The sequence below is a fragment of the Spodoptera frugiperda genome, chromosome 2 (genome assembly GCF_023101765.2).
Source record: "Spodoptera frugiperda isolate SF20-4 chromosome 2, AGI-APGP_CSIRO_Sfru_2.0, whole genome shotgun sequence".
NCBI lineage: Eukaryota > Metazoa > Arthropoda > Insecta > Lepidoptera > Noctuidae > Spodoptera > Spodoptera frugiperda.
The window spans coordinates 11110854-11133104 of record NC_064213.1 but is presented as its reverse complement, the minus strand read 5'-3'; the positions used below and the strand labels follow the sequence as shown (position 1 = coordinate 11133104).

At 36.7% G+C, this 22251-nt stretch overlaps 4 protein-coding genes across 16 annotated transcripts in view; 3 read left to right on the top strand and 1 right to left on the bottom strand.

Annotated features, from left to right (window-relative positions):
• The window catches only part of LOC118269059 (broad-complex core protein isoforms 1/2/3/4/5), a 122297-nt gene extending 114832 nt beyond the window's left edge, over positions 1-7465 (top strand). For 7 of the 10 annotated variants that reach the window (XM_035583955.2, XM_035583954.2, XM_035583958.2 and 4 more), the window contains one exon: positions 435-7465. In XM_035583955.2, the coding sequence (XP_035439848.1) occupies positions 435-781 (347 nt within the window). In that variant the 3' untranslated portion in view covers positions 782-7465. The remainder of the gene's footprint in view (positions 1-434) is intronic. The other 3 variants (XR_007707114.1, XR_007707115.1, XM_050704315.1) reach the window with 3 other exon arrangements.
• Positions 7466-9114: 1649 nt separating this feature from the next.
• LOC118269056 (probable ATP-dependent RNA helicase DDX52) lies at positions 9115-14613 on the top strand. The gene is made up of 12 exons (XM_035583944.2): positions 9115-9297; positions 9724-9984; positions 10366-10551; positions 10823-11075; positions 11274-11346; positions 11486-11698; positions 11918-12030; positions 12279-12379; positions 12966-13111; positions 13387-13467; positions 13758-13904; positions 14391-14613. Exons 1-12 carry the CDS (start codon positions 9220-9222, stop codon positions 14605-14607), a joined length of 1869 nt encoding a protein of 622 aa, XP_035439837.2. The 5' UTR covers positions 9115-9219; the 3' UTR covers positions 14608-14613.
• A 398-nt stretch (positions 14614-15011) lies between these two features.
• LOC118269057 (protein halfway) overlaps positions 15012-22251 on the bottom strand; it is a 41078-nt gene continuing 33838 nt past the window's right edge. For all 4 annotated transcript variants that reach the window (XM_035583947.2, XM_035583945.2, XM_035583949.2 and 1 more), the window contains 4 exons: positions 18923-19108; positions 18238-18396; positions 17697-17801; positions 15012-17407 (listed from right to left, as the gene is read on the bottom strand). In XM_035583947.2, coding sequence (XP_035439840.1) covers positions 17132-17407; positions 17697-17801; positions 18238-18396; positions 18923-19108 — 726 coding nt within the window. In that variant the 3' untranslated portion in view covers positions 15012-17131. The remainder of the gene's footprint in view (positions 17408-17696; positions 17802-18237; positions 18397-18922; positions 19109-22251) is intronic.
• Positions 19521-22030, top strand: LOC126911485 (uncharacterized). Its single transcript, XM_050698784.1, has 2 exons — positions 19521-19748; positions 19989-22030. The coding sequence occupies exon 2, from the start codon at positions 19989-19991 to the stop codon at positions 21843-21845; it is 1857 nt and encodes a 618-aa protein (XP_050554741.1). The 5' UTR covers positions 19521-19748; the 3' UTR covers positions 21846-22030.

The following is a 22251-nucleotide window of genomic DNA, read 5'->3' as shown; positions in this document are numbered from 1 at the left end:
AGGGCCCTTCTTACATTTTCATTTTATATTATTTCAGTTCACTTTTGAGTTCATAGATTTTAGTTTGAATTTTCTGTTCTTTTAGTTCGACTGTAATCCTCCCGTCCCCCGCGTACCCCGCGCCCCCGGCTCCCCCTCCCGTCGGGTTTCGCAGTTTTGACGTTGTTGTGTTGCTTGGAGCATGCTTCTATCATTTTTGTTATCACGTGTCTATGTGTTATTGTGGTTGAGAGAATTTCCTTAAGATTTTGAATATTATGAGAATCTCGTGATTATTGTGTAGTTAGTCAATGTGTACAGTGCATATTATTAGTAATATTATTAATTATTATATTAACCTCATACATGTACGTTTATTGATGAGTATGAAGCAGCCTGCCGAGCCGCGCCGCTGCCGAGCCGCCCCGCTAACGGCCGTGTGTTCTGTGTTCCAGCAGTCCCGCCCCTCCGTATGCCCCCGCCCACCGCCGGCGGTATCAACGAGCCACAAGAGTGTCCTTACTGCCGCAGGACATTCTCTTGTTACTATTCCTTGAAGCGACACTTCCAAGACAAGCACGAGCAGTCGGACACGCTGTACGTGTGCGAGTTCTGCCACCGGAGGTACAGGACCAAGAACTCGCTGACCACGCACAAGAGCCTGCAGCACCGCGGCTCCAGCGGCATGCTGAAGCGGCTGCTGAAGACGTCGGCGCTGCACTCGGCGCTGGCGCCCTCCCCGCACCACCTGTTCGACCTGGGCGCCGACCACGGCCCGCAGCTGCCGCCCGGCCTTCAATGACCTCAGACCATGGCTTAGACCGGTGCCAGAGGTCCCTGTTCCAAATACACTTGGCCGCCTCGCCAAGTCTATTTGTAATACGGCTAGACGACGCGCTTACGACTCGGACAGCAGCAAATGTGCAATATAACGGACAATGCCAAATCGGCGCAGGCTCCGGCCGCGCCCATGGTTAATCGTATTATAATTAGTAAAATATTGACGTTAGGATTAAAATTACATAAACAGTATTGTCGCACGCGGCCGGTAGAGGTCGCCTAGTGTACGCTTCGACGATCGGACTTCGCTTTGTGACTAGGACGTAACAGTTGCGAGTTACGGCATTTTCTAGTGAAAATGTTCCAACAGTGTTCATACGACAATGTAATCCAGAGCAATACTAAAGTATTCATATTTCTAGTACTGCCAAATTATGCCAACTGTATTCTAAAGAGAAATACATTTTTTAAAATCACTTTTCGATAAATGTCTAGTGTCAAATTAGATTCGATAACTGTACAAATTGAGAACGTACAAATTTTAAACCGTAAATTTTAAAGAAATGCAAAGAAAATATTTTTTACTGAAACTTTTTTCGGAACGCCAAATCTAAATTAATTAAATGATACAGATTATTTAGCGGTTAATTACAAAAATGTTTAGATTAAAAGTAAAAAAAAAAATGTTGATGTTGAGTAAAAAATTAAAGACTTCTTAGAATCTGATTTCGAAAGTACAAAGTGTAACGTCTAACAATACCTAATGTATGTGCGTTTGGCTTCAGTAATATATGATTATGATCAATGTGTAAGTAGCCGTGCCTTCGTTCGTCTTCGAAATATAAAGATGAATTTCTGAACTGACGAGGTATGCGCAAGAGACGGTTCATGGACGAATCAATGTTGGCGGTGACGTTTCGAAAAGGGAAAATGCTGTAGGGTTGCCAGACTCCGGTGGAATCCTTGAATACAGGGTTAAGAGTGAGTAAACAGTTGTAGGAAATAGAGGCGCTGGTTTGCCAGAAAGTGGGTCTTCGAAAAGCAGTTCGACGATCGTATACGTGTGCATGATTACAAATCATGAAACAATCAAACATTAATTCTTCTGTATAGAAATACGTAGACTCTAGGTATTAATTAATAGAATTATATTTAACCTGTATCCATTTTCGGATTTCTCTCTATGAGTGTATAGTGGTTCTTATTTAAATGTCGACCAACGTAGCTGATGTCTCGTTATTGAAAATTTATTAGATTATTATTATATTATTCTCAAAAATCTTAGGATTACCTAACCATAAGATGGCTGCAAATTGTATAAAAATTTATTTTATTTACTTATATCGTAGAAAATTGCTTGCGAACCGCGTTTTTCAGGTAACACAACATATCTCTTCAGGGTTATCGAAAGCAAACATTTCGATCACGGGATCGCGATCCAATCTCTAACCACATATCACAAACCATGAATATCTTTAATAAAGGAAAGTATTTTTAACACCGTGATATTTCACAAAGCCAAAGAAAACAAGTTAATGTGAATAATACTTGCTGACATGCATTTATTCCCGTAGAATATGACAACTTTCTGAACAATGTTGAAATACTGAAATGTATTGTGCCATATCCAATTTACACGTTTCATAGAATTATCCAAACCCTTGGGACATATCAATGTCACTGTAAGTGAAGTTAAACTCCGACCCAGCCGGGACACACGCAGTGTACCGCAGAGTACATGCAACATGCAACATGCAACGCCAGGCACCAATGCATCTACTCACGTTGTTTTAGAGCAATCAACATTATATTTTTGCATTTATTTTTCCAATGTTAAGCAACTTGGGTATAGGATCGTAACGTAGGGTTTTTTGTATTTTTACTTTCTTTTCGGAATGTTACATATATGTGTACTTTGTGATATGATATACATTTAATGAGAAGTTGTTTGGTATATCCAGATATTTTAACATTTAAGTTTTATCATTTTATCCTCAGCTTAAATAGATGTTAATGTCGGGTTGATTTAATAACAAGTGATTGTTACGTGGACATTAGCCGGTAAGCCCGTATACCTCCATTCAAGTAGTACCTCAACTATTATATTATTTTGTTTTATTATTTTTATTTCAATGTTACAGGCTGTTTAATTTTTAATGTAAACGGAACACGTCGACGGAATATTTTCGGAAATATAAAGATCATAGCATCATTTAGCTGGAGCTTAGAAGGAAAAAGCAAGCGGGTAGTTTGAATTGTAAATATAAGTTAGATAACTTACACAACTGAAGTATCGTGGCATCGCTCGGGAATAGAAGCCTCGTGATATTATTAACTAAATAGTAAATAGATAAAATCATTAATGGAAAGGATTTTTATATATTCTACTAATGGATTTATTCATAGTGAAACTTAGACTTAGTCTTCATAATGTTTTTTTAATGTTTGTGTTTATTGTTTTCGCTGTGCAATGATTTCTTATTGGTTTGGCTGTTTATTGAGCTTATTGTTGACTGCTTCGTTGAAACATTGGATTATACATCCCCACATTTATTTTGTGGTTCGATTTTTTGGATGAATTTTTCTAAATTGATCTCAAATTGACAGCTGCGTACTACATCAATTTTGGAGACAGCCGTTGGTGATTGTTGTTAGGTCTTATACTATTGTGAAATTTGTGTTAAGTTTGGATTATGTGTCGGCAAAAACGGAGGAACAGAAATCGCAGCGTGAAAAAATTAAATAAAAAAATACACAAACACACAATCGCTAAACAAAAAAACAATACAGCGAAACAATAATAAGTAAAAGTATATTTTGCAATGTATACCAAAATACTGCATTTTTAAATAGTAAGATGAAAAGTGAGAAAATCTTTTTTTTATATATATTTACGTGTAAATTATAGCAGCCCTTTGAATTCGCAATATAATTTTTCGCTTGTTCGCCAGTTAATAACGTTAAGTTTAAAGAAATAATTTTATAAACCGACTGTGTTACTAATTAGTGTAATGCACAAAGTAATCAACAACGGGATGCCTTCTATACAGTACAACTTTAACAATAGCCTACACTAGATAAATAAATAAGAATTGTGCGTACTTTGGAATGACCATTTGGCCTTTTTTGACCGTCTCAAATAAATAGCACGAAAGGAAATCGAAAGAAAAGAGTATTCATGCGTTAATGCTCGTGTTTTAGACTACTTATTGTGCTAGATAGATCTGGTAGCTAGCCACATTTTACAGGCTCCACAGCCAGGTACCTCACGGTCTGCCCCCAAATGTCATTCCAAAGTATTATATTGTCCGTTTTCCTTTGCAAAGATCAAATAACTTTCGTATTCGAATAAATTAAAATAGGTAACTGCCGATTTATAAATTTCGTAAACGTTTTGAATGATTTTATAGGGTTTTCCATGATTTTCCTTAGGATTATTCTTGGATATAATAATAATTACCTAATCTTATGATAGGCAGGTAACTTAAACTTGTACATGAGCGAAGTTAATACGTCTTTTACGGAGAACTCTCACCTGAAGTATACATGTTCACAAACCGCTTCACAAAACTGTTTTATAAGAGAATGAAAATGCTTTTATCATAAGTATTACCTCCTCTAATTTTAAGTATTACCTCCAGTTATATAATTTAATTTCTAATGTATTAGTTTAGAACGTGGGTTTGCCTGAACTATTCAGGCCGATGTATTTATGTATGTATTACAGTTACAACATACAGACAGGACAGTGTTTATATTTATCTATAATTATATTGTAAATCATGAACGAGATATAACAGTTGTTAAATAGTATTTTCCCATACAATCATTTTTTGTTGATCCATTTCCATGTTTAAAATGCAATAGTTATTTTCCGTTATTGTTTTAATTGAAGATGAAGTTTTCAATTGAAACAGTAGCGCCACCAGATCATACAATAGTTATTTATATATAATTTAAATTGCTCGGTCGGACGCGGGACAACCTCTTTTTAAGAATAAATCGACAGCTTTTTATTGAGTACTTTTTAATCGTTGCTCACAAATTATTATATACGAATGTGTAGAGTTTCGTATGCGAGTCAGAGTCGATGTATTCTTAAGTCAATAGCTTTAATATTTATATCAGTATCTTCCACTTTAAACATAATATAATTATAAATAATTACAGTTATAGCAATAGTTCCCAATTCGCCACAGTACCTCAATATACTAGTTACATTTATGTATGAATTTATTATAAGATACAATCAGCAGATTTCCTGTTTTTAATGTCAATTAAGATATAAGAAGCTCTATTTATTACTAATGTAAGTCTTATTTCCCACTTTATGTTTCTCATCTCGCATTTATGCGACATTTCGACTTCAAAATTCAATTCAAGCCCTCGTTATATGTTTGTAGTTTATTATTTTTTCTTCATAAAGTTTCGCGTCAAAAACCCTAGTGCCAAATATTGACAATACATTACAAGTCACATGTCAAAGAACTCTTTATTATAATTTAAAGTACTATAGTACGTCAGAGTAACACCAGGGTTGGACTCCCGACATTGGTAACGATAATCATCGCTTGCTAAGTCGTCAATTTACTTAATAGATTCTCAACCTTATCCTTTTGTCATAAACTCGAAAATCTATTAATGAAATTCTCAACTTAGCGACTGATTTCTTTCGTTACCATTGCCTAGACTGCCAGCCCTGGTACCTACAGTAAATAGTAACATTAATATAGTTCCGTAACTCAAAGTGCACTTACAACTTTTTATATAAAAATAATAAGTATTATATAATAAGTAGTACATGTGTCCCCCCGGCCGAGCAATATCGTTGATACCCGTCTATATAACAGTACATAAAAGAAAGTATTTACAATATACACGCTATGACATACAATATACTGACAGTTAAATACTAGAAGTAACTTATATCTACAGATAAAGTAAGGCAGTGGTGCAGTTTTACCAAAAGCTGTTGTTTTTAAGCAAGTTTATTATACAATCCGAGTGTTGAGTGCTGTACTGTTGAGCATCGGATGCCGTGGACGCGTGCGCAGCTCACGCACTGCGCATGTGCTGTTGTAGTATACTCATTACTGAGTTGTTTTCCTAATGTTTACGTTTTTATGTTTTAGTAAAACTGTGCCGCTGTTTCTTGTTATGCTCGGTAACACATTTTATACACAGAAATATTTTTTTACGAGAAAAAAAATACAATTTATATTGTGAAAGTTAATTAAGTGGCAATTCTAATTTACTGCATTATATTTTTGCTGACACACTTAGGATTAGATTTTTCTTTTTTTTTTCGTAATTTAATGTATGCACGATCTGCGTTTTTATTAGCATTGATTTTCTTTTTCTTTATAAGCTGGTGTCGCAGGTGACACTTGCGCTTGATACATAAAAAAAATTGAAAAATAAAATTAATAATTTATTGTATTTAGATATTTGGTAAAAAACTAACAAGTCGATCAAGCGTGAGTGCCACTTGCGACGATTTAATATGCCTAAACTAATATTGTGTTACTATGTAAAAGTTATAGTTTGCCATCGTTGATCAAAGATGAAAAAATATGTGTTAAATTTAGTTAAATGGAGTTTTGTTATACTTTTAAAGGGTCCGGGGATGTGGTGTGTACAAAAATGAATTATAGTATTGTGTAATGATCGAATAAGGTTTAGATGTGGGGCCGATAGGACCTGGTAGGCTTCTCTTGACAGTTGTTGTAAGTTACACCTCAGTCGGTGAAGACACTTAAAGTACTATTGTTTTAGATACGAGGTCGCGGTAACGAAGTGGGCTGGGCATACACTGGAGTCATGAGCGCCGGCCCTGGGCGGGGAACTCAGCACGGGACGTCTTAGTGCCAATATCATAGGTTTTATAGTATATATTGCATAGTATGTAATCATAAAAGGTTTCTCTCGTGGCTCAGTACGTGTTCAGTTCCTCGTTCAGTTCCAGCCTGTTGTAAATTAAGTGTAACTGTGTAAGGAATAATTCGTGTAAAACACTTTTCGTATGAATGCAGTCAAATCAATCAGTATTACTTATAAATCGCAATAGTGGACAGTTTTGAGGAAACGTCCGACATTTTTAATATTAATATTAATAGAGAGACAGTAGGGCCGCCTGATTCGTAATGAGTACATTACTTGTTGGAAAGGGAACGTGGAAAATACTCCGGTATATAAGCCGCAATGTACAACGAATCGGTAAATCTGCATTGATACTAAAAGTAGTACTCATGATGTCCAGTGATGTTTACAAAGTGGTGTCTTTACTTGTTTTGATGTTGTTGATATTTGTGAATAAGGAATCAATTCGGGTTGAGTAGGACTGTCACGGGCACAGAGGCACACGATTACAACACTGAGTTCTCATTCCATTGCGGGATTCCTGCGGTCCTTATCACGACAATACTTTACGAAGCCGGTAATGGAACGAGAAACGAGTTGAATGATCAGTGTATCCTAATGCCGTGATGGTCACGTTGGTAGGAAGTTAGGAACATATCAGATAGTCGGAGAACTTAGTACTGTAAGTATCTTTGAATCTGACTCTTGTCTAAACAATACTGGAGAAAATATATCGGTTATTTTTAAGTTTAGGTTTCTTACAAAATCTGCGTTTCGAATTCTCAGCAACGTATAACAGTTGAATGTAATAAAAGTATAAAATAAACTCGCAGTGATTCCATTGATAGTGTGCTCTTTCATTCATTAGTTTAGTACCTCTCCCTTAAACTTAAAATTAAAGGTAAGATACCTATACAAGCTGCGAGCTGTGTGGCGATGACAGAGAACATTTGTCGCCACGTCTTTTTTTATTACGAGGGGAAACCTTCAAAAAGCGCATAGGTTTTTGGAGAGGAAGAGAGAAGAATGTGGAATTTTTACCTCACTAAAACCACCCAAGTGGCCACCCTTAGCACCTATAAAGAGGCACTATAAGAGGCAGAGTCCTCCAATTAGACCTGCTCCGGAGCCCCATGGTGTTGTTGCCAAACCTAGTACTCTTTCCGCGAGTTTTGTGAGACCCGATTAAGACAGAGACCGGGTAGCAGTGATCTCTGATATGATACTCAAATACTTACATCATAAGGCACATATTATATCGACAAATAAGTATTGTTATTTTTTGCAAAGGGAGGTGAAAGTTTTTTTTAATATTATGCCTAGTACTCACTGTGCCATAAGAGCCCAACCCTGTCTGCGATAAAGACCAGACAGGTTATTGTAAAGTGTTAATAACTATTTTGAATCTGGAACTAATCTCGAGACCTCAGGGTGATGTAGTATACATTATTATGCTGTCACGCTTTTGTCCAAAAAGACCTTCAGTTTCCTATACAAGTAGGTAAGAATGTGTGAATAAATAAATATTTGAAGTCAGTGAGTATCCTTATCAAACGTTAGCCTCAACTACCTACACCAACTTAAATTTTATCAGTTAACTTTTTAACCCCAATTAAAGAAGCAAGGTGAGTTTAAGCAAATACACGATTGGCTGGGCCGCAGGCTGCTGCACCACGTAACATGAGATCGGTTCCCAGATTGCGGGCGATGTGCTATTTGTAAATGCATCCATGCCATATGAATTCGAAGCTGCAGACTGCCTAGCAGGTTTACCCGGGCTTCGGCTCAAAGAGCACGAGTAGGAACGGGATGATTTTTAATCAGTAGATAAATCTAACACTCTCTCTCGCCTCATCCAAGGCGGGAGAAGCCATTGGAGGATTATCATCCCTTAAAAAATACCATATGAAAAAGTTGAAACACCTTTACTCGATTCCTTATCGGAATTTCAAAATAATATACAGATGAACACCTTGTTGGTATTTGTAAAGCTATTTCTAAGCCTTTTTTATTTAAAGATTCACACGTTGAAAATTGTATAGTTAAAACATGGAGAATAATAATATGATGCCGCCATTTTGAATTTGCATGCCTCAAGGCATAATATGATAAGAATTGTACTTCTTTGCCAACAACTTAATTTACGTATTTTATCAAATAATATTATTTAAAAAGAAACTTTAACTCACCATTGGCAACATTCAATACTTTCACTGGGAATACCATTGAGAATACGTTGGGATAAGCATACAAAATATTTTCATTTATTAGGCAAACTATCAAAACATTAATTTTTAATTCAAAATGTTCCAATAAACAGTCTATAAACCAATTATTTATTTTAAAATACGTAGCTCTTCTATTTTTAAATTTAATTATTGAATTACGATATAAAATTAAGATATAAAAATATAGCAGTCAATTCGTAATTTGACTACATCCGTATCCGAACAGAACAACTGTCACTTCACAGAACAAATTGACATTTGTTTGATTTATCTGTCAAATTGAATCTGACAGCTAACAGCAGATTGTTATTGTGCAGTCCACACGTGTGTTTTAAATTATTATAAATTAAAATACTATTCAAATGCAAGAATAATGGACGCCTACGATATTTTCAAGAAACTAACAAAAGGTTTAACGTTCAAAGAAAAAGTATTGGGCGTTAAAAATAATGTAAGTACGAAACATAACCTAATTTCTAAACTTCATTGAAATGTATGTTGTTTTTAATTAAATATTTATTAAAGCAATACAGACATCAATAAAATTTGTTAACTACTACATAAGTATCAGTAATTGCTACAATTTATTCATTAAACGTAACGTTCAACTATGAAATAATAGAACTTTAATCACGTTAATTATCATACACTAAAAATACCACGAATACAGCTTTTTGTTCTATTTGAAGTCCTACTATTTTATTTTAAGGTTTTTATGGTATTTACTAATAACTTTATGTGTAATAGTTTTATACCTCAATAGTGACTCATAAACAAACAAAATCTTCAGACTATAGATTGCTAAGAAAACATACTAATTATTATAATAATATCAAATAGTTAACAATTTAAACAACATTAAACTTACTTTCTTCAGGGCCAAACAACAAAACCAGCTGTCAAAAAAGAAGAAAAGATAGAAATAAAAGAAGAACAAATAAGTGAAGAAGAATTGGAAGAAGAGGAATTGAATAATGGTGTGGAACACTCCGGAACGGAGTCAGAAGACCAGAGCTCTGACGAGGAGGCACAGGACGACTTACAGTTGGTCGAAGGAGTCAAAGTGAGACAGGAGAAGAAGAAAAAGCAGAAGAAAGAAAAGACTGAAGATTTAAAAAAGAAATTGGAGTTAGAAGAGGTTTGTTTAATTTATTTGACAGTAGATTTCTGTAAAGCAAGTTTTTAATTTGTATTTTACAACAAGCCCCAAGTATTTTATAAAATATGTAGTATTATTTTTACTGACCATAATATTAAAAGGAAATAATTGCAAATATGCGACACATATTTCCATGTCACTCATATTGTATTGCTGTAACAGAGAACATGCATGATTTTTTCGTTCTATTCACAGAATTACTCCTTTATGTAATTTTTTTTTTTTTTCAATTTGGAGTCGCATGTTAGACGCATGGTAATTGATAATTTAACTGGGCACTTAAAGGGTTAAGATGTTGTCTGTATACTTTAAGAAGTAAAGAAACTATGTATATATAATTGAAACTTCATTTGTTTACAGCAAAATCGTTTCCGCAATGAGCATGGCATCAAAACAGTGGGACGTCACGTGCCGGCTGCACTGCAAGACTTCTCCGAGCTGGTATCTCGGTATAATGTGTCGGAGGCGCTGGTGGACACTGTGAAACAGTGCGGATACAGTGAGCCTACTCCTGTGCAGCGACAAGCTATGCCTTGTATGTTGGAAGTAAGTTCTATATACTATCGGGAACATAATAGAAAATACATTGGCCCTTGCTTAGATCTACATTCTGGCAAACCAAGACGCAGCACGCATTTGGTGGACTATTAATTTTGATCTAAAGAACTTTCAGATCAGCATCAGAATGTTGAATTTGGAAAAGTGATTAATCTATAATTTCATGGTTATTATTCAATTTTTATACAATAGGCTTGTAGTCCAATGAATGTGTACTAAACTGACTGTGAAATAACAAACAAACTGTTTACTCTTTTAGGACCGTCAAATCCTCGCCTGCGCACCTACCGGATCAGGAAAAACAGCTGCTTTCCTGGTCCCCATTCTCCATGCACTAGGGGCTCCGCAGGGTGGTCCCCGAGCTCTAATACTATGTCCCACGAGGGAGCTGGCACAGCAGATCTACCGTGAAGCTCTCAGATTAAGTGCCTCCAGTCAGCTGCGGTGCAGTGTTGTCAGGAGTATTAAGGAGTCGAAGGTCAAGGAACGAGAGGCTACCATTAGGAAGAGTGGTATGTATTATGTATTGGATGAGAATATTCTATTGGAGGATGTGAAGGACTAAGGGGGAGGCCTTTGTTCAGCAGTGGGCGTCTCTCGGCTGCTGATGATGATGATATTTTTTTGGATGTATTGTGATAATCATTGAATAGATTTTTGTCCACCATTTATTTATAAATATGTATTACAAATGAAGCTTTTCTTTCCAGACATAATAGTGAGTACACCAAACCGTCTGTGCTATTTACTCAACCAGGACAATGTGAACATTTCATTAGACAAGTAAGTAACATACAACTTTATAAATAAACTTTATTTATATACTTAGAGTTTAATGCAGCTACAGAATAAAATCGCACAGTTATCCCACTTTTTACTTTATCTGGACTTTCAGAGTTTTAAACTTATAATTCTGTTCCAGAATCCGCTGGCTAATAATAGACGAGGCGGACAAGTTGTTCGAAGGTTCAGAGGACCAGTCGTCGGACTTCAGACAGCAGATGGAGCAGATCTTGGCGGCGTGCGGCAGCAAGCAGCGCCGCGTCGCCATGTTCAGCGCCACGCACACGCCGCGCCTCGCGCAGTGGAGCCGCCGGCATCTCAGGGGACTTATTAATGTCACTGTGGGGCACAGGTCAGTATTTCTTATGTTTACTACGCTGTTAGCTTTTTGAACATTATTTTAGGACATAAAAAGTTTACTTTTGGACTAATCGACAATTACCCATGGTCAATGCTGACTTCTGCATCTCACTTGTGCAGGATTTTATCAATTACGATCTATTAAATAAATCAAGATTCTATAATAATAATTATGATGATGATTGGTAAAACGTGTGTTTTGTGTTTACAGGAACGCAGCGACTAACTTAGTTGACCAAGAGCTTTTATTCTGTGGCAATGAGAGTGGGAAACTGGTGGCATTCAGACAATTAGTACAACAGGGACTGAAACCACCTGTATTAGGTATGTAAACCATTTAATCTATCACTGCTTAGTATGGAACAATTTACTTGCTGCGTAGAACGACATGGGGCTTACTTTCAGAATCCGTCTGCTCATTTACCAAGGTAAATGAAAACTAACTAAAATAAGTTTTGGTCGATAAACAAAAAAAATATGAAATAGGTGTAGAGCAGAGAATTCTTAGTGTTCCGTATCCTTATTAAATTTATAGACATACAGTGTAAAATATATTTTCCTGTACTTTCCAGTGTTCGTACAAAGCAAGGACCGCGCGAAGCAGTTGTTCAAGGAGCTGATATACGACGGCATCAACGTTGACGTCATACATGCTGACAGGACACAGCTGCAGGTACAAATGGATAACTTACTTACTAGATAGCAGTACGAGTCACGACCACGACACGTGAAACTCAATTTTTGTCAGCTTTCTACCAGAAGTGTGGCTACTGCCAACCCCAAGAAATTACTACATATTTTAGAAATTAATTATTATGTTATCGGCTTACTCACGTACTGTTTTGACGAGGAACTCGACTAGTTTCAAGCCATGCTAGAGGCTCATACTCATGATTACGTGAGTAAGCCCATAACATAATAATTAATTTAGTATGTCTCACGAAAGTTACAATAAAATTTTAGAAATTGTCGAAATAAAAAATAATATTAACTCTATCCTTAGGATTTGAGATGGGATATTTACCATGTTTATTAATGTCTATAGTTTCCGATATTTCAGCTCTGTTGCAAGCGCCATGATTACAGATGAACTGAACCATGATATCGGAAACTCATAGACATAAATAAACTTGGTAAAAATCTATTGATATTGTTAGTGACCATGTCTGTTTAAAAACTTACACCTCGACCTAGGAGTCCACTGTGACCACTTGAGAACACAATGGTTCCTACTTTACTTCATCTTCTATCATTCGCAGCGAGACAACGTAGTGCGCAGTTTCCGCGTGGGCCGTATCTGGGTGCTGATCTGTACCGAGCTCATGGGACGCGGTATCGACTTCCGCGGAGTCAACCTCGTCATCAACTACGACTTCCCACCCTCCGCCATCGCTTATATTCATAGGTAAGTGCACAGAATAACTTTAACAAGTAAAAATAGAAGAATAATAAGTAAATCCTATTCTATTACACGACGCGGTGACTGGACAACCGGCTGCCGTGCAACGGGTAGCTCCCACATGGTGCAACTCTTTTTGTGATCCACACAATATTCTTTTGGGTCTGAGTTTCTTGTGTGTGTGGAGTTTGTATGTAAACGCAGCCACGGTACAAGAGGAAATTATAGTGTGGGTGGCAATGTTAAAAAAATGTGTTATTAATGCTGACAATCTTCCACAGGATCGGTCGAGCGGGTCGCGCAGGGCAACGAGGACGAGCCATCACATTCTTCACACAGGACGATGTGGCTAACCTTAGGAGGTAAACATTCACTTATTTAGTTACTATTATAAAATAAGATTACACTAGATAAGATTACTTTTACTGTTATGAAACCACTCCGTAATTGAAAATTCTGTTAATACTCCTCTAACGAAGACATCCTCAGTAAAAAAGCAATCAAAATCTCATCCCTCACTTAACGCTTGCGTTGTTTCGTTGAAAAAAAAAACACTCCCAGCTGTTACGATTACTTCTACAATCTATACTGTCCCTACATCATACCCCAAACAACTTAAATGTTAATCCAATACCAACCCTATCCCCTACAGCATAGCGTCAGTAATGAAGCAGTCAGGCTGCGCCGTGCCGGAGTACATGCTCCAACTGCGCCAGGACCCCAACAAACGCAAGAAGTTGCTGTCCAGGGCGCCGCGCAGGGACAACATCTCCACCCGGCTCGAGAAACGACCTGACAAGTAAGTTTATTGGCAGAAGCAAGTAGTCTTATCTTCAAAAAGATCCGCAGCTATTTAAAACTACCTAGCGGGTCTTACGGGCTCCGTCTTGGAAAGCAGAAGTAGGAGCGGGGTTGTCTTTACTCAGTAAGAGTCTGACCCTCCCTCTCGTTTCACCCAAGGCGGGAGTAGTCATTGGATGGATATCTCCCCTTAAAAAATGTTCAAAAAGATAGTTTTTAAAGTCAAACATTTCTGCCCTTTGTAAGAACGAATATGTAACTTCACTGTCAATTATTTTCTTCAGTTATAGAGGGCGAGACTTTACAATACATCAGCCATAATACCAGACTCCACGCTATTACTGAGAAATTTTCCAAAAACCCTATAATTTTGCCCAACTCGGGGATCAAATCCAAGATTAGTCCGCAGTTGTGACCACTAACATCAAAGCAGTCACAAGTTTCTAAATAAATAAAGTCTAAATAAATCATTTGTTTCTTACAGACGTAGACTAGAAGCCGCCGACGAAGTAATGAAAGCAGACAAGACGAAGCCGACAGACTCAATAAAGAATGCTAAAAACAATAAAAACAGAAGGACACAGAACTTAGAACAGAATAAACAGAAACACGACAACGCGGCAGACAGTAAGAATAATAAAAAGAGAAAAAAGAAGAATTTAGGTAATAAGAAATCTAATAAAAAAGTTGTTAAAGGTTAAAATAAATGTGAGTTATAAATATACTTTGTTTTATTTTATTAATGCATAATATGTCTGGTAACGTAATGTTCCATGTCTGCCGCGCAACATGTAGCGGGCTCGATTCCCGCACGGAGCAGCTCTTTGTGTGATCTATAAATTATTGCAGATTTGTAAACGCACCCACGATGTAGGAGAAAATCTTAGTATGAAAAATCCAACTATTTAAATGTTGTTTAAAAAAATCTTTTGATAAAATAAAATATATCAAAACTACTACATGTAGTAAGTTTCATTATACATTTCCTACAAAATCTTCATATATGAAATTGCTGTCCGTTAGTCTCGCTACAAAAAAGTGTTATTTGTGAAAGCCAGATACGAAGCGGTTTCCGGGTCGGCTGGTACGAAATAAAACAAGTGGCACAATTTATGTAACATCTATAATATTATAAAATGTTCATACAAAATATACAGTCTTCGTAGTTAATATTATACCAAAATATCTTTCATTTATACAGATACTACATTTTCTAATTTCATTGTAGCATTTGTTTGTATGTATCGGCAAAAAGTATAATATAAAAATAATTAAATAAAAAGTAACTTTATCACTAAAGTTCAAGGTTGAAAATCTGTTAAGGAAATTCACCGTACTCGAGAGTCATTTAATGAAAAATTATACAAAATCGTTACTAAGGAATATCTTAAATAATTATCAAATATCTCTGAGTACGGCAGTTAGCAATTGATTTCATGACTTCCAACCTAGGGCTCAAAACTTATACCTATGTATAAACAAATGCTACAATGAAAGCTTATAACTCGATTTCAGCCATATCCCCCCTTAGAATATGGCACTGATTTCCCAAAATATATAAAAATGTATCCAAAAATCCTCTTCAGTAACTAGTCGGCGTAAATTGGACCTTACATTTACATTGAAGCCTCTATTGGCCAGTTAGAACAAATATAAAGAACATTTTTAACAGAAAACAAGTATATTTATTATGTTTGATCCGAATCACTAGTTGCTCATTTAAAGATTTTTCAATTAGAAATGTGTCTATATTTGTTCCTTCTATCTACTTAAAATCTAACACCTGGACATTTACATAAAAACATAATGAATAGGTATCTGTCCGCGTTGTTTATTTCCAGCATAACACGCTTTTTAAATAAAATAAATGGCTCGAACCGATGTCCATTTTAACTATTTTTTTATTCAGATTTTATTATAACGGTTTTTCAAAAACAAGCAAAATATATGCCATTTTTAAAACGTGTTTGGTGCTAATCAAAATAATGTCTTGCATATTGTTTTGGCAAGGTTAAATATTCGAACTAAAGTCAGTCTTCTTTTGTTATCGAGTGGTTTACATACCATAGCATGGCACCATGGTACGATATCATGGTATGGTACGTCAGTGAACAAACTCATAACAATGTATTATGTATTAAGACATTACGTCACTTGTCTAAGTTACCCTTACACGATTTACTTAGGTTCAACTCCCAAAATAAGCACGTAAGACTACGAAATGGACCTTAAAAAAGGCCTTAGTACGAATTTGTTTTACGTTTAACGAGATCGAAACGAGCTCGTGTTCGGCATTCTGGTTGGTTGGTTCCATTGCGCCAGCCAATCATGGCTGCCAAACGCGTTTTCTTTTCGCTTTCGTTCAACGTAACGCAAACTCGTACTAACGGTACTGAACAGAAATATAAAAATAAACATAGTAATAGTAATAATTACATTTTTTTAACTAACCTTCCAATTAGCAAAATCAAAATTGTTTTGCAAAATACATTGCATATAAGTTTGAACCCGACATTTAAGACAAGACATTATTTTGATAGCCATAAAAAAAGCTTGAATCGAGACTTCAGAGAGATTCTTCACAAAAATGGCAAGTTATTTAAAATAAAATAGAAAATCAAAATGTACATAAAACATCTTATGTATAGAAACATACATGGAGCTGATTTACAGAGATCTAAAGTGTATATTCAAATTATACAAGCAGCACTTTTAAATTAAATAAAAAATATTTAAACTATACAAAATATAACTAACTATCGTAACTTAGCCCAAAATTCATATTATTTACAGATACCGAAAGTAAATAAGCATAAAACTTAACAAGTAACATTTACAGACATTATTAGAAACCACATGGTTTTGGCAGCATTAGCAACCCCACTACGTTACCACATTACAACAACATCACATACAAAGCATAAAAAACCAAAATTGTTCCAACAATTGGTTATAAGCAACCAACATAAAATCGTCCTTATTTTTCTCTCTGGCACAACACTAAAGCCAACCAACAGCTTCAAACGGCGAACATTGTCCCTCCATTTTATTTATGAAGGATATTTATTAAATCATTCATACGTAATCAATCCCAATCGCTTTTCTAAAAGATTAAGCAAGATAAATTAACCAAAATGTACCGAACACAAAAGCATTTTTTCGCCTTTAATGGTTGACAATCAACCAAAGCCAACCAAAGCTGACGGTTGCCAATCAACCAACAGCTTACTCGCACAACCAATCGCATGGCAATCTCGGCATTTTGTTCGCTGGCCAGGGTAAATAGCCAGCAGTTTTAAACACCCAGTAGTCGTATGACACTTTGCTGATGAGTAGCACTAGGATAAGCACTTCCAGGCCTATGATGTAGTATATGTAGTCAGTCCAGTCTCGAGGCGTGTGGCAGACTTGAGACTCAACCAAGTCAACCACGGGAACTTTGTCGTCACACAGCAGCAACTTGTAGTCAGGGATGTTTTTAAAGTTTTCTAGTAGCCACGGCTGGAAAAAAATACATTTTAAAGTGTAAGAATAAATGAATATCGACAACGTACCTATGAGTATACGTTTCGAAAAGCGTAATTAAGTATATTTACTCCACATTTGTTTAGGTTTATAATCAAAGGCTTCATGCTGCTGTAATTTTTTCAAAACACTGTTATCCGAGAACCCTTGCGGCCACTCGACTAACGAGACAGACAACTAGGGATAATTATACAAATTGTTAATATTTTAAGAAATTAATATATGTACCTATTTCTGAGGAAGATTGAAATATGTTTTTCCTTACCTTCAACGTTTTCTCAGTGTTACAGTCGCAGTTGATGTAGTTGCCGGCGATTAGCAGCGCCAGTCCCGTCTTGTAGAACCGGTTCGACAGTACGTACGTGTGTATCTGGAATATATTGGAGAATTTTGATTTTTTATAGTCTTATGGCAAGAGACCAATACCATTGATACCCCGGTAATTTACTTCTGGTTCAATGTGGAAACTTTGGGAGCAAATATAAGACGTGTTGTTCTGACACTTAAGACATGTGTCTCTTAAACAACTAACTTACACTAATTAAAATATAAGGCGGGAGATGTTAATGGATGATTTTCCCCCTCAAAAAAAAAAAAAACAATAATTATAAGGGCGAGGTGTGACACAGACTACACTGGATTATGGACCTACATAAGTGCATATGAGAGTTTGGTTTGCCATAATCACCATGCCTGGCAAGCAGATTGGAGATAACAGTATATTAGGCCCAGATTTTTCCAGAGAGTCCTGTTCCCCAGTCTATTTTACGATATATTAAAATTGTACTTTAGTTCTGGTTACTCACAGTCTTCAACTTATTGTAAGCGATGGAGAACAGCATGAAGTTGTCGATGAACTTGGTGCCCTCCAGCTCCAGGATGTACGGGATGTCGTTGTGGTCCAGGATCAGCTGCCGCAGGTGCTCGTACGTCACGTCGTCCGCCACCGTCTGCAGCGAGGTGATCTGGAACATTTACAATCATATATCATCATCTGTCATCATATTTGATGTTTACATCCACTACTGGATCTTTCTCCAGTTTTCTTCTTTACTTTAAAAAAAACATTGCCCCACGCTACGATTTTCTACTGTGTCGTTGGTTTGATTACAAACATACAAATTGACCATTCATGGGCACCTGGGAACTATTGATACCTAGACCTTGTGGATCACACAGACTTGCTCCGTGCGAGAATCGAACCGGCTACACGTTACACAGCAGCCAGTTGACAAACAACCTACCAATATCGAATCGAAACAATATCGTCCACATACGATATTTTTAAACAATTGTGCCTGCTGTGCTGTTGATAAATCTAACACTATTTATAAATCACAATTAATAAATCGGAATTAGTCATTTGACAAGCTTTGATTTACCAGGTTCAACTAATTTACCATGGTATCTCATCGTCATCGGCCCCAAAGACGAATTTCCCACGTTTTGCAATTCGACAATTAGATATACAGTGTTATAACCAGTACTCACATTATTATAAGACACGTTCAGCTTGACGGTGTTGTGTGGCAAGGAAGTGGGCAGCGCGGTCAGGTTCCGCTGGGAACAGTCCACCGCCACCAGGTTGGTGATCACATCACCAGAGAACTCCAGCCGCTCAGGGATGCAGGTGCAGTTGATATTCACCGGCTTTATGTTCCGACAGCTCTCATTAAGCTGGAAATTGGAAAATGAACATGTTAATTGTGTTTCTGGAGGAAGACGTAAAATATTCCTGTTAGATTATTTTAGTGATGAGGCTTAGAACCGACTGATGTCGACCCTTGTGAGTTGTGACATCAAACACATATATGTATTTACAAACATGACAACACAATGATCGGATGTTAACTTTACATTTATGTATGTTTAAGTAAGCCCAATGAACAATTTATATTTTTTTAATATGCTTTGAATGAAGTTGCGGCAAAATTAGACACTTAACATTGCATTTACGAGTTTTATTTTAGCAGTGGCTTTAATTACAAAAACAATGTACCTATCACAAAAATGAAAACAAAATTACACATCGATTAACATAACACATAAATATTACAAAGACAAATATTGCCGAGAAAACAAAGAATAAAGTAATAGGGTAGGTGTAGGCAATGGGAGTCAGTTGGCAATGGTGATCACCTCAAAATAACAAAAACTGAATGTGACCAAGCGATGCCAATATACCTATACGCTAGCAATACGTTATTCCCGAGCGCCGCCGGCGACCGATCCAGTTCGCACGACGCGCTTGAGAGTAACGGGTGTGTGAAGGTTTCGCGCCATTTTCATCTAATTTTTCGAGTTGATAAATCTGAAGGTAAGTCAGAAAATAACAAATATTTATTTAAGTACTTGTAATATGTAATAATCGTGGCATGTAAGATTGCAATTCAACCGCCATATTGTTATTATTACTTGACATTTCTCGTGAGGAATTTTTCTTTCGTCACTTTGCCTATGTAGGTAATCGGAGTCAGGTGATCCCAATTACCTACATAGTGATCCCCATTGCCCACATTACCTTTCCCGATAAAACATTTTAATTGTTTGTTTTTAGATGCCGAAAATTCGTCTCAGGCAGACTAATAAAGCTAATTGGACTATCGACCAATTGGAAAAAGCTATAAAGCTTATCGAAGAACAAAATTTTTCAATACGGAAAGCAGCAAAGACAATGAATATTCCTTTTGCGAGTCTTCATAAGAGGTACAAAAAGAATACAATTAAGGCACCTCGTCTCGGCCGTAATACTGTCTTCACTCCTGAGATGGAGAAAGAATTAGCGGACATAATTAAAAAAATGGCCAATTTATTTTATGGATGCACTCCAAAGCAAATTAAAAGAGCGGCATTTGAATACGCTGAAGCTCTGAATCTGAAACACAGTTTTAATACGAGTTCAAGATTAGCTGGTCGTGTTTGGTTTGAGGGATTTGTTGCCAGAAATAATATTTCTGTGCGGAAGCCCGAAGCTACTAGCATCAACAGGGTAACGGCTTTCAACAAAACTGAAGTTCAACGATTCTTCAATCTGCTAGAAGAACTAATGGAAAAATACAAATTTCTATCTAAAAACATATACAATTGCGACGAGACAGGCATTTCTACAGTCCAAGAGCCTGAAAAAATATTAGCTGCAACGGGACAAAAAAGAGTGGGGTCTATTACAAGTTGGGAAAGAGGTAAGAATATCACACTGCTCTGTGCAATGAGTGCTTCAGGAGGATATGTCCCGCCAATGTTTATCTACCCCAGAAAGAGGATGACCCCAACTCTTCAAACGGATGGCCCAACAGGAGCAATATATAAATGTTCGGACAGTGGATGGATACATGAAGAACTTTTCCTTGAATGGCTGCAGCACTTCACCCATCATGCCAAACCTTTTGCAGAAGAACCGATTCTACTAGTATTGGATAATCATGCGAGCCATATTTCACTAGCCATCTATGAGTATTGTAAGAAGAACCATATTCATATGCTATCTTTACCACCCCATACATCGCATCGCATGCAGCCATTGGATGTGTCCTTTTTTGGTCCATTCAAAGCTGCTTATAAAAGAGAATGCGATTTATTCATGAAGAGCCAACTTTTACAAAGAATTACACCCTATGATGTTGCCTCCTTGGTCAGAAAAGCATTCTCTCATGTAGCCTCTATGAGCAAAGCCGAAGCAGGCTTCAAATCAACAGGAATCTTTCCTATAAACCCAAATATTTTTACCGATGAAGATTTTATGGCAGCAGAAGTTCTTCAAGAGTCAGTTGTTATTCAAGATCCTACTGAATCTATATCAGAATCTATTTCTGTTCGTGCTGTGGATTCTGTATCAGTGCTAACATCTACTAATGAGCCAGAACAAAATTTTCCTGTTCCGAATCCATCCACATTCTGTCCTACGAATGCTCCAGCGACTGCATCGTCATCTCAATTTGATATTCCATCAACATCTAAGAATCCGCCAAACATTCATAATTTCATTCAGATGCCCAAGAAAGCAACTGCTAAGACAAGACAAGGAAGAAAGAAACAGCATGCAACGATCTTAACATCCACACCAATCAAAGACGATCTAGTTGAAAAAGAAAATAAGAGGAAAGCTAAAGCTGTGAAAAACAAAGGAAAAGGAGTAGGCAAGAAGAGCAAGCCACAGAAGGTCAGTCGTGAGAAGGTTAAGAAAAAAATTCTGCAAGAATCCAATGATACTTCGGAGTCAGACGTGAAAACAGACGAGTTATGCCAGGATGACGATAATGACGATGCTGAAGATGCATGTAACTTGTGTCTTGTGTGTGGTGAATTCGGACGGGACAACGAAACATGGTATCGGTGCACTTCCTGTGGGTTCTGGGCTCACGCCGACTGTACTGGATGGGAGTCTGCGCACAATTATGTTTGCGATATGTGTTGATCACCATTTCCCACATGCTTATCACCATTGCCAACCAATGCTGACAATGGTGATCAAACTTATTTTTTTTATAATTTGTTATTGTACCAAAAATTAATGAACCAAAGTGATAAAAGTTGATCTCAATTGATAGATAACAAAGTAAAGTTTATAATAAGAACAGAGTAATAAATATTTGATCATTAGATTTGCTTTTTTTCGATTCTCGCTTAGGTGATCCCCATTACCTACATCTCCCCTAAGTAAAAATAAAAGACAACAAGTATTGTGTGAAAGACAATAGTAATTGAGTTAGTACAGAGATGAATGATTACAGAGAGACACAAGCGGGTGGGTTAGGACAAACAGGACAAATGTTGGCAGACAATAGTTAATGTACACAGATAATTAATGTTGTAGAGTACCT

Bases quoted from the DNA above. Each gene is read 5' to 3' on its own strand.
- LOC118269056 (XM_035583944.2), top strand. From the start codon at position 9,220: ATGGACGCCTACGATATTTTCAAGAAACTAACAAAAGGTTTAACGTTC. The intron at 9,298-9,723 runs GTAAGTACGAAA...TACTTTCTTCAG, and splicing joins TATTGGGCGTTAAAAATAAT to GGCCAAACAACAAAACCAGC. The intron at 12,031-12,278 runs GTATGTAAACCA...TGTACTTTCCAG, and splicing joins ACTGAAACCACCTGTATTAG to TGTTCGTACAAAGCAAGGAC.
- LOC126911485 (XM_050698784.1), top strand. From the start codon at position 19,989: ATGCCGAAAATTCGTCTCAGGCAGACTAATAAAGCTAATTGGACTATC.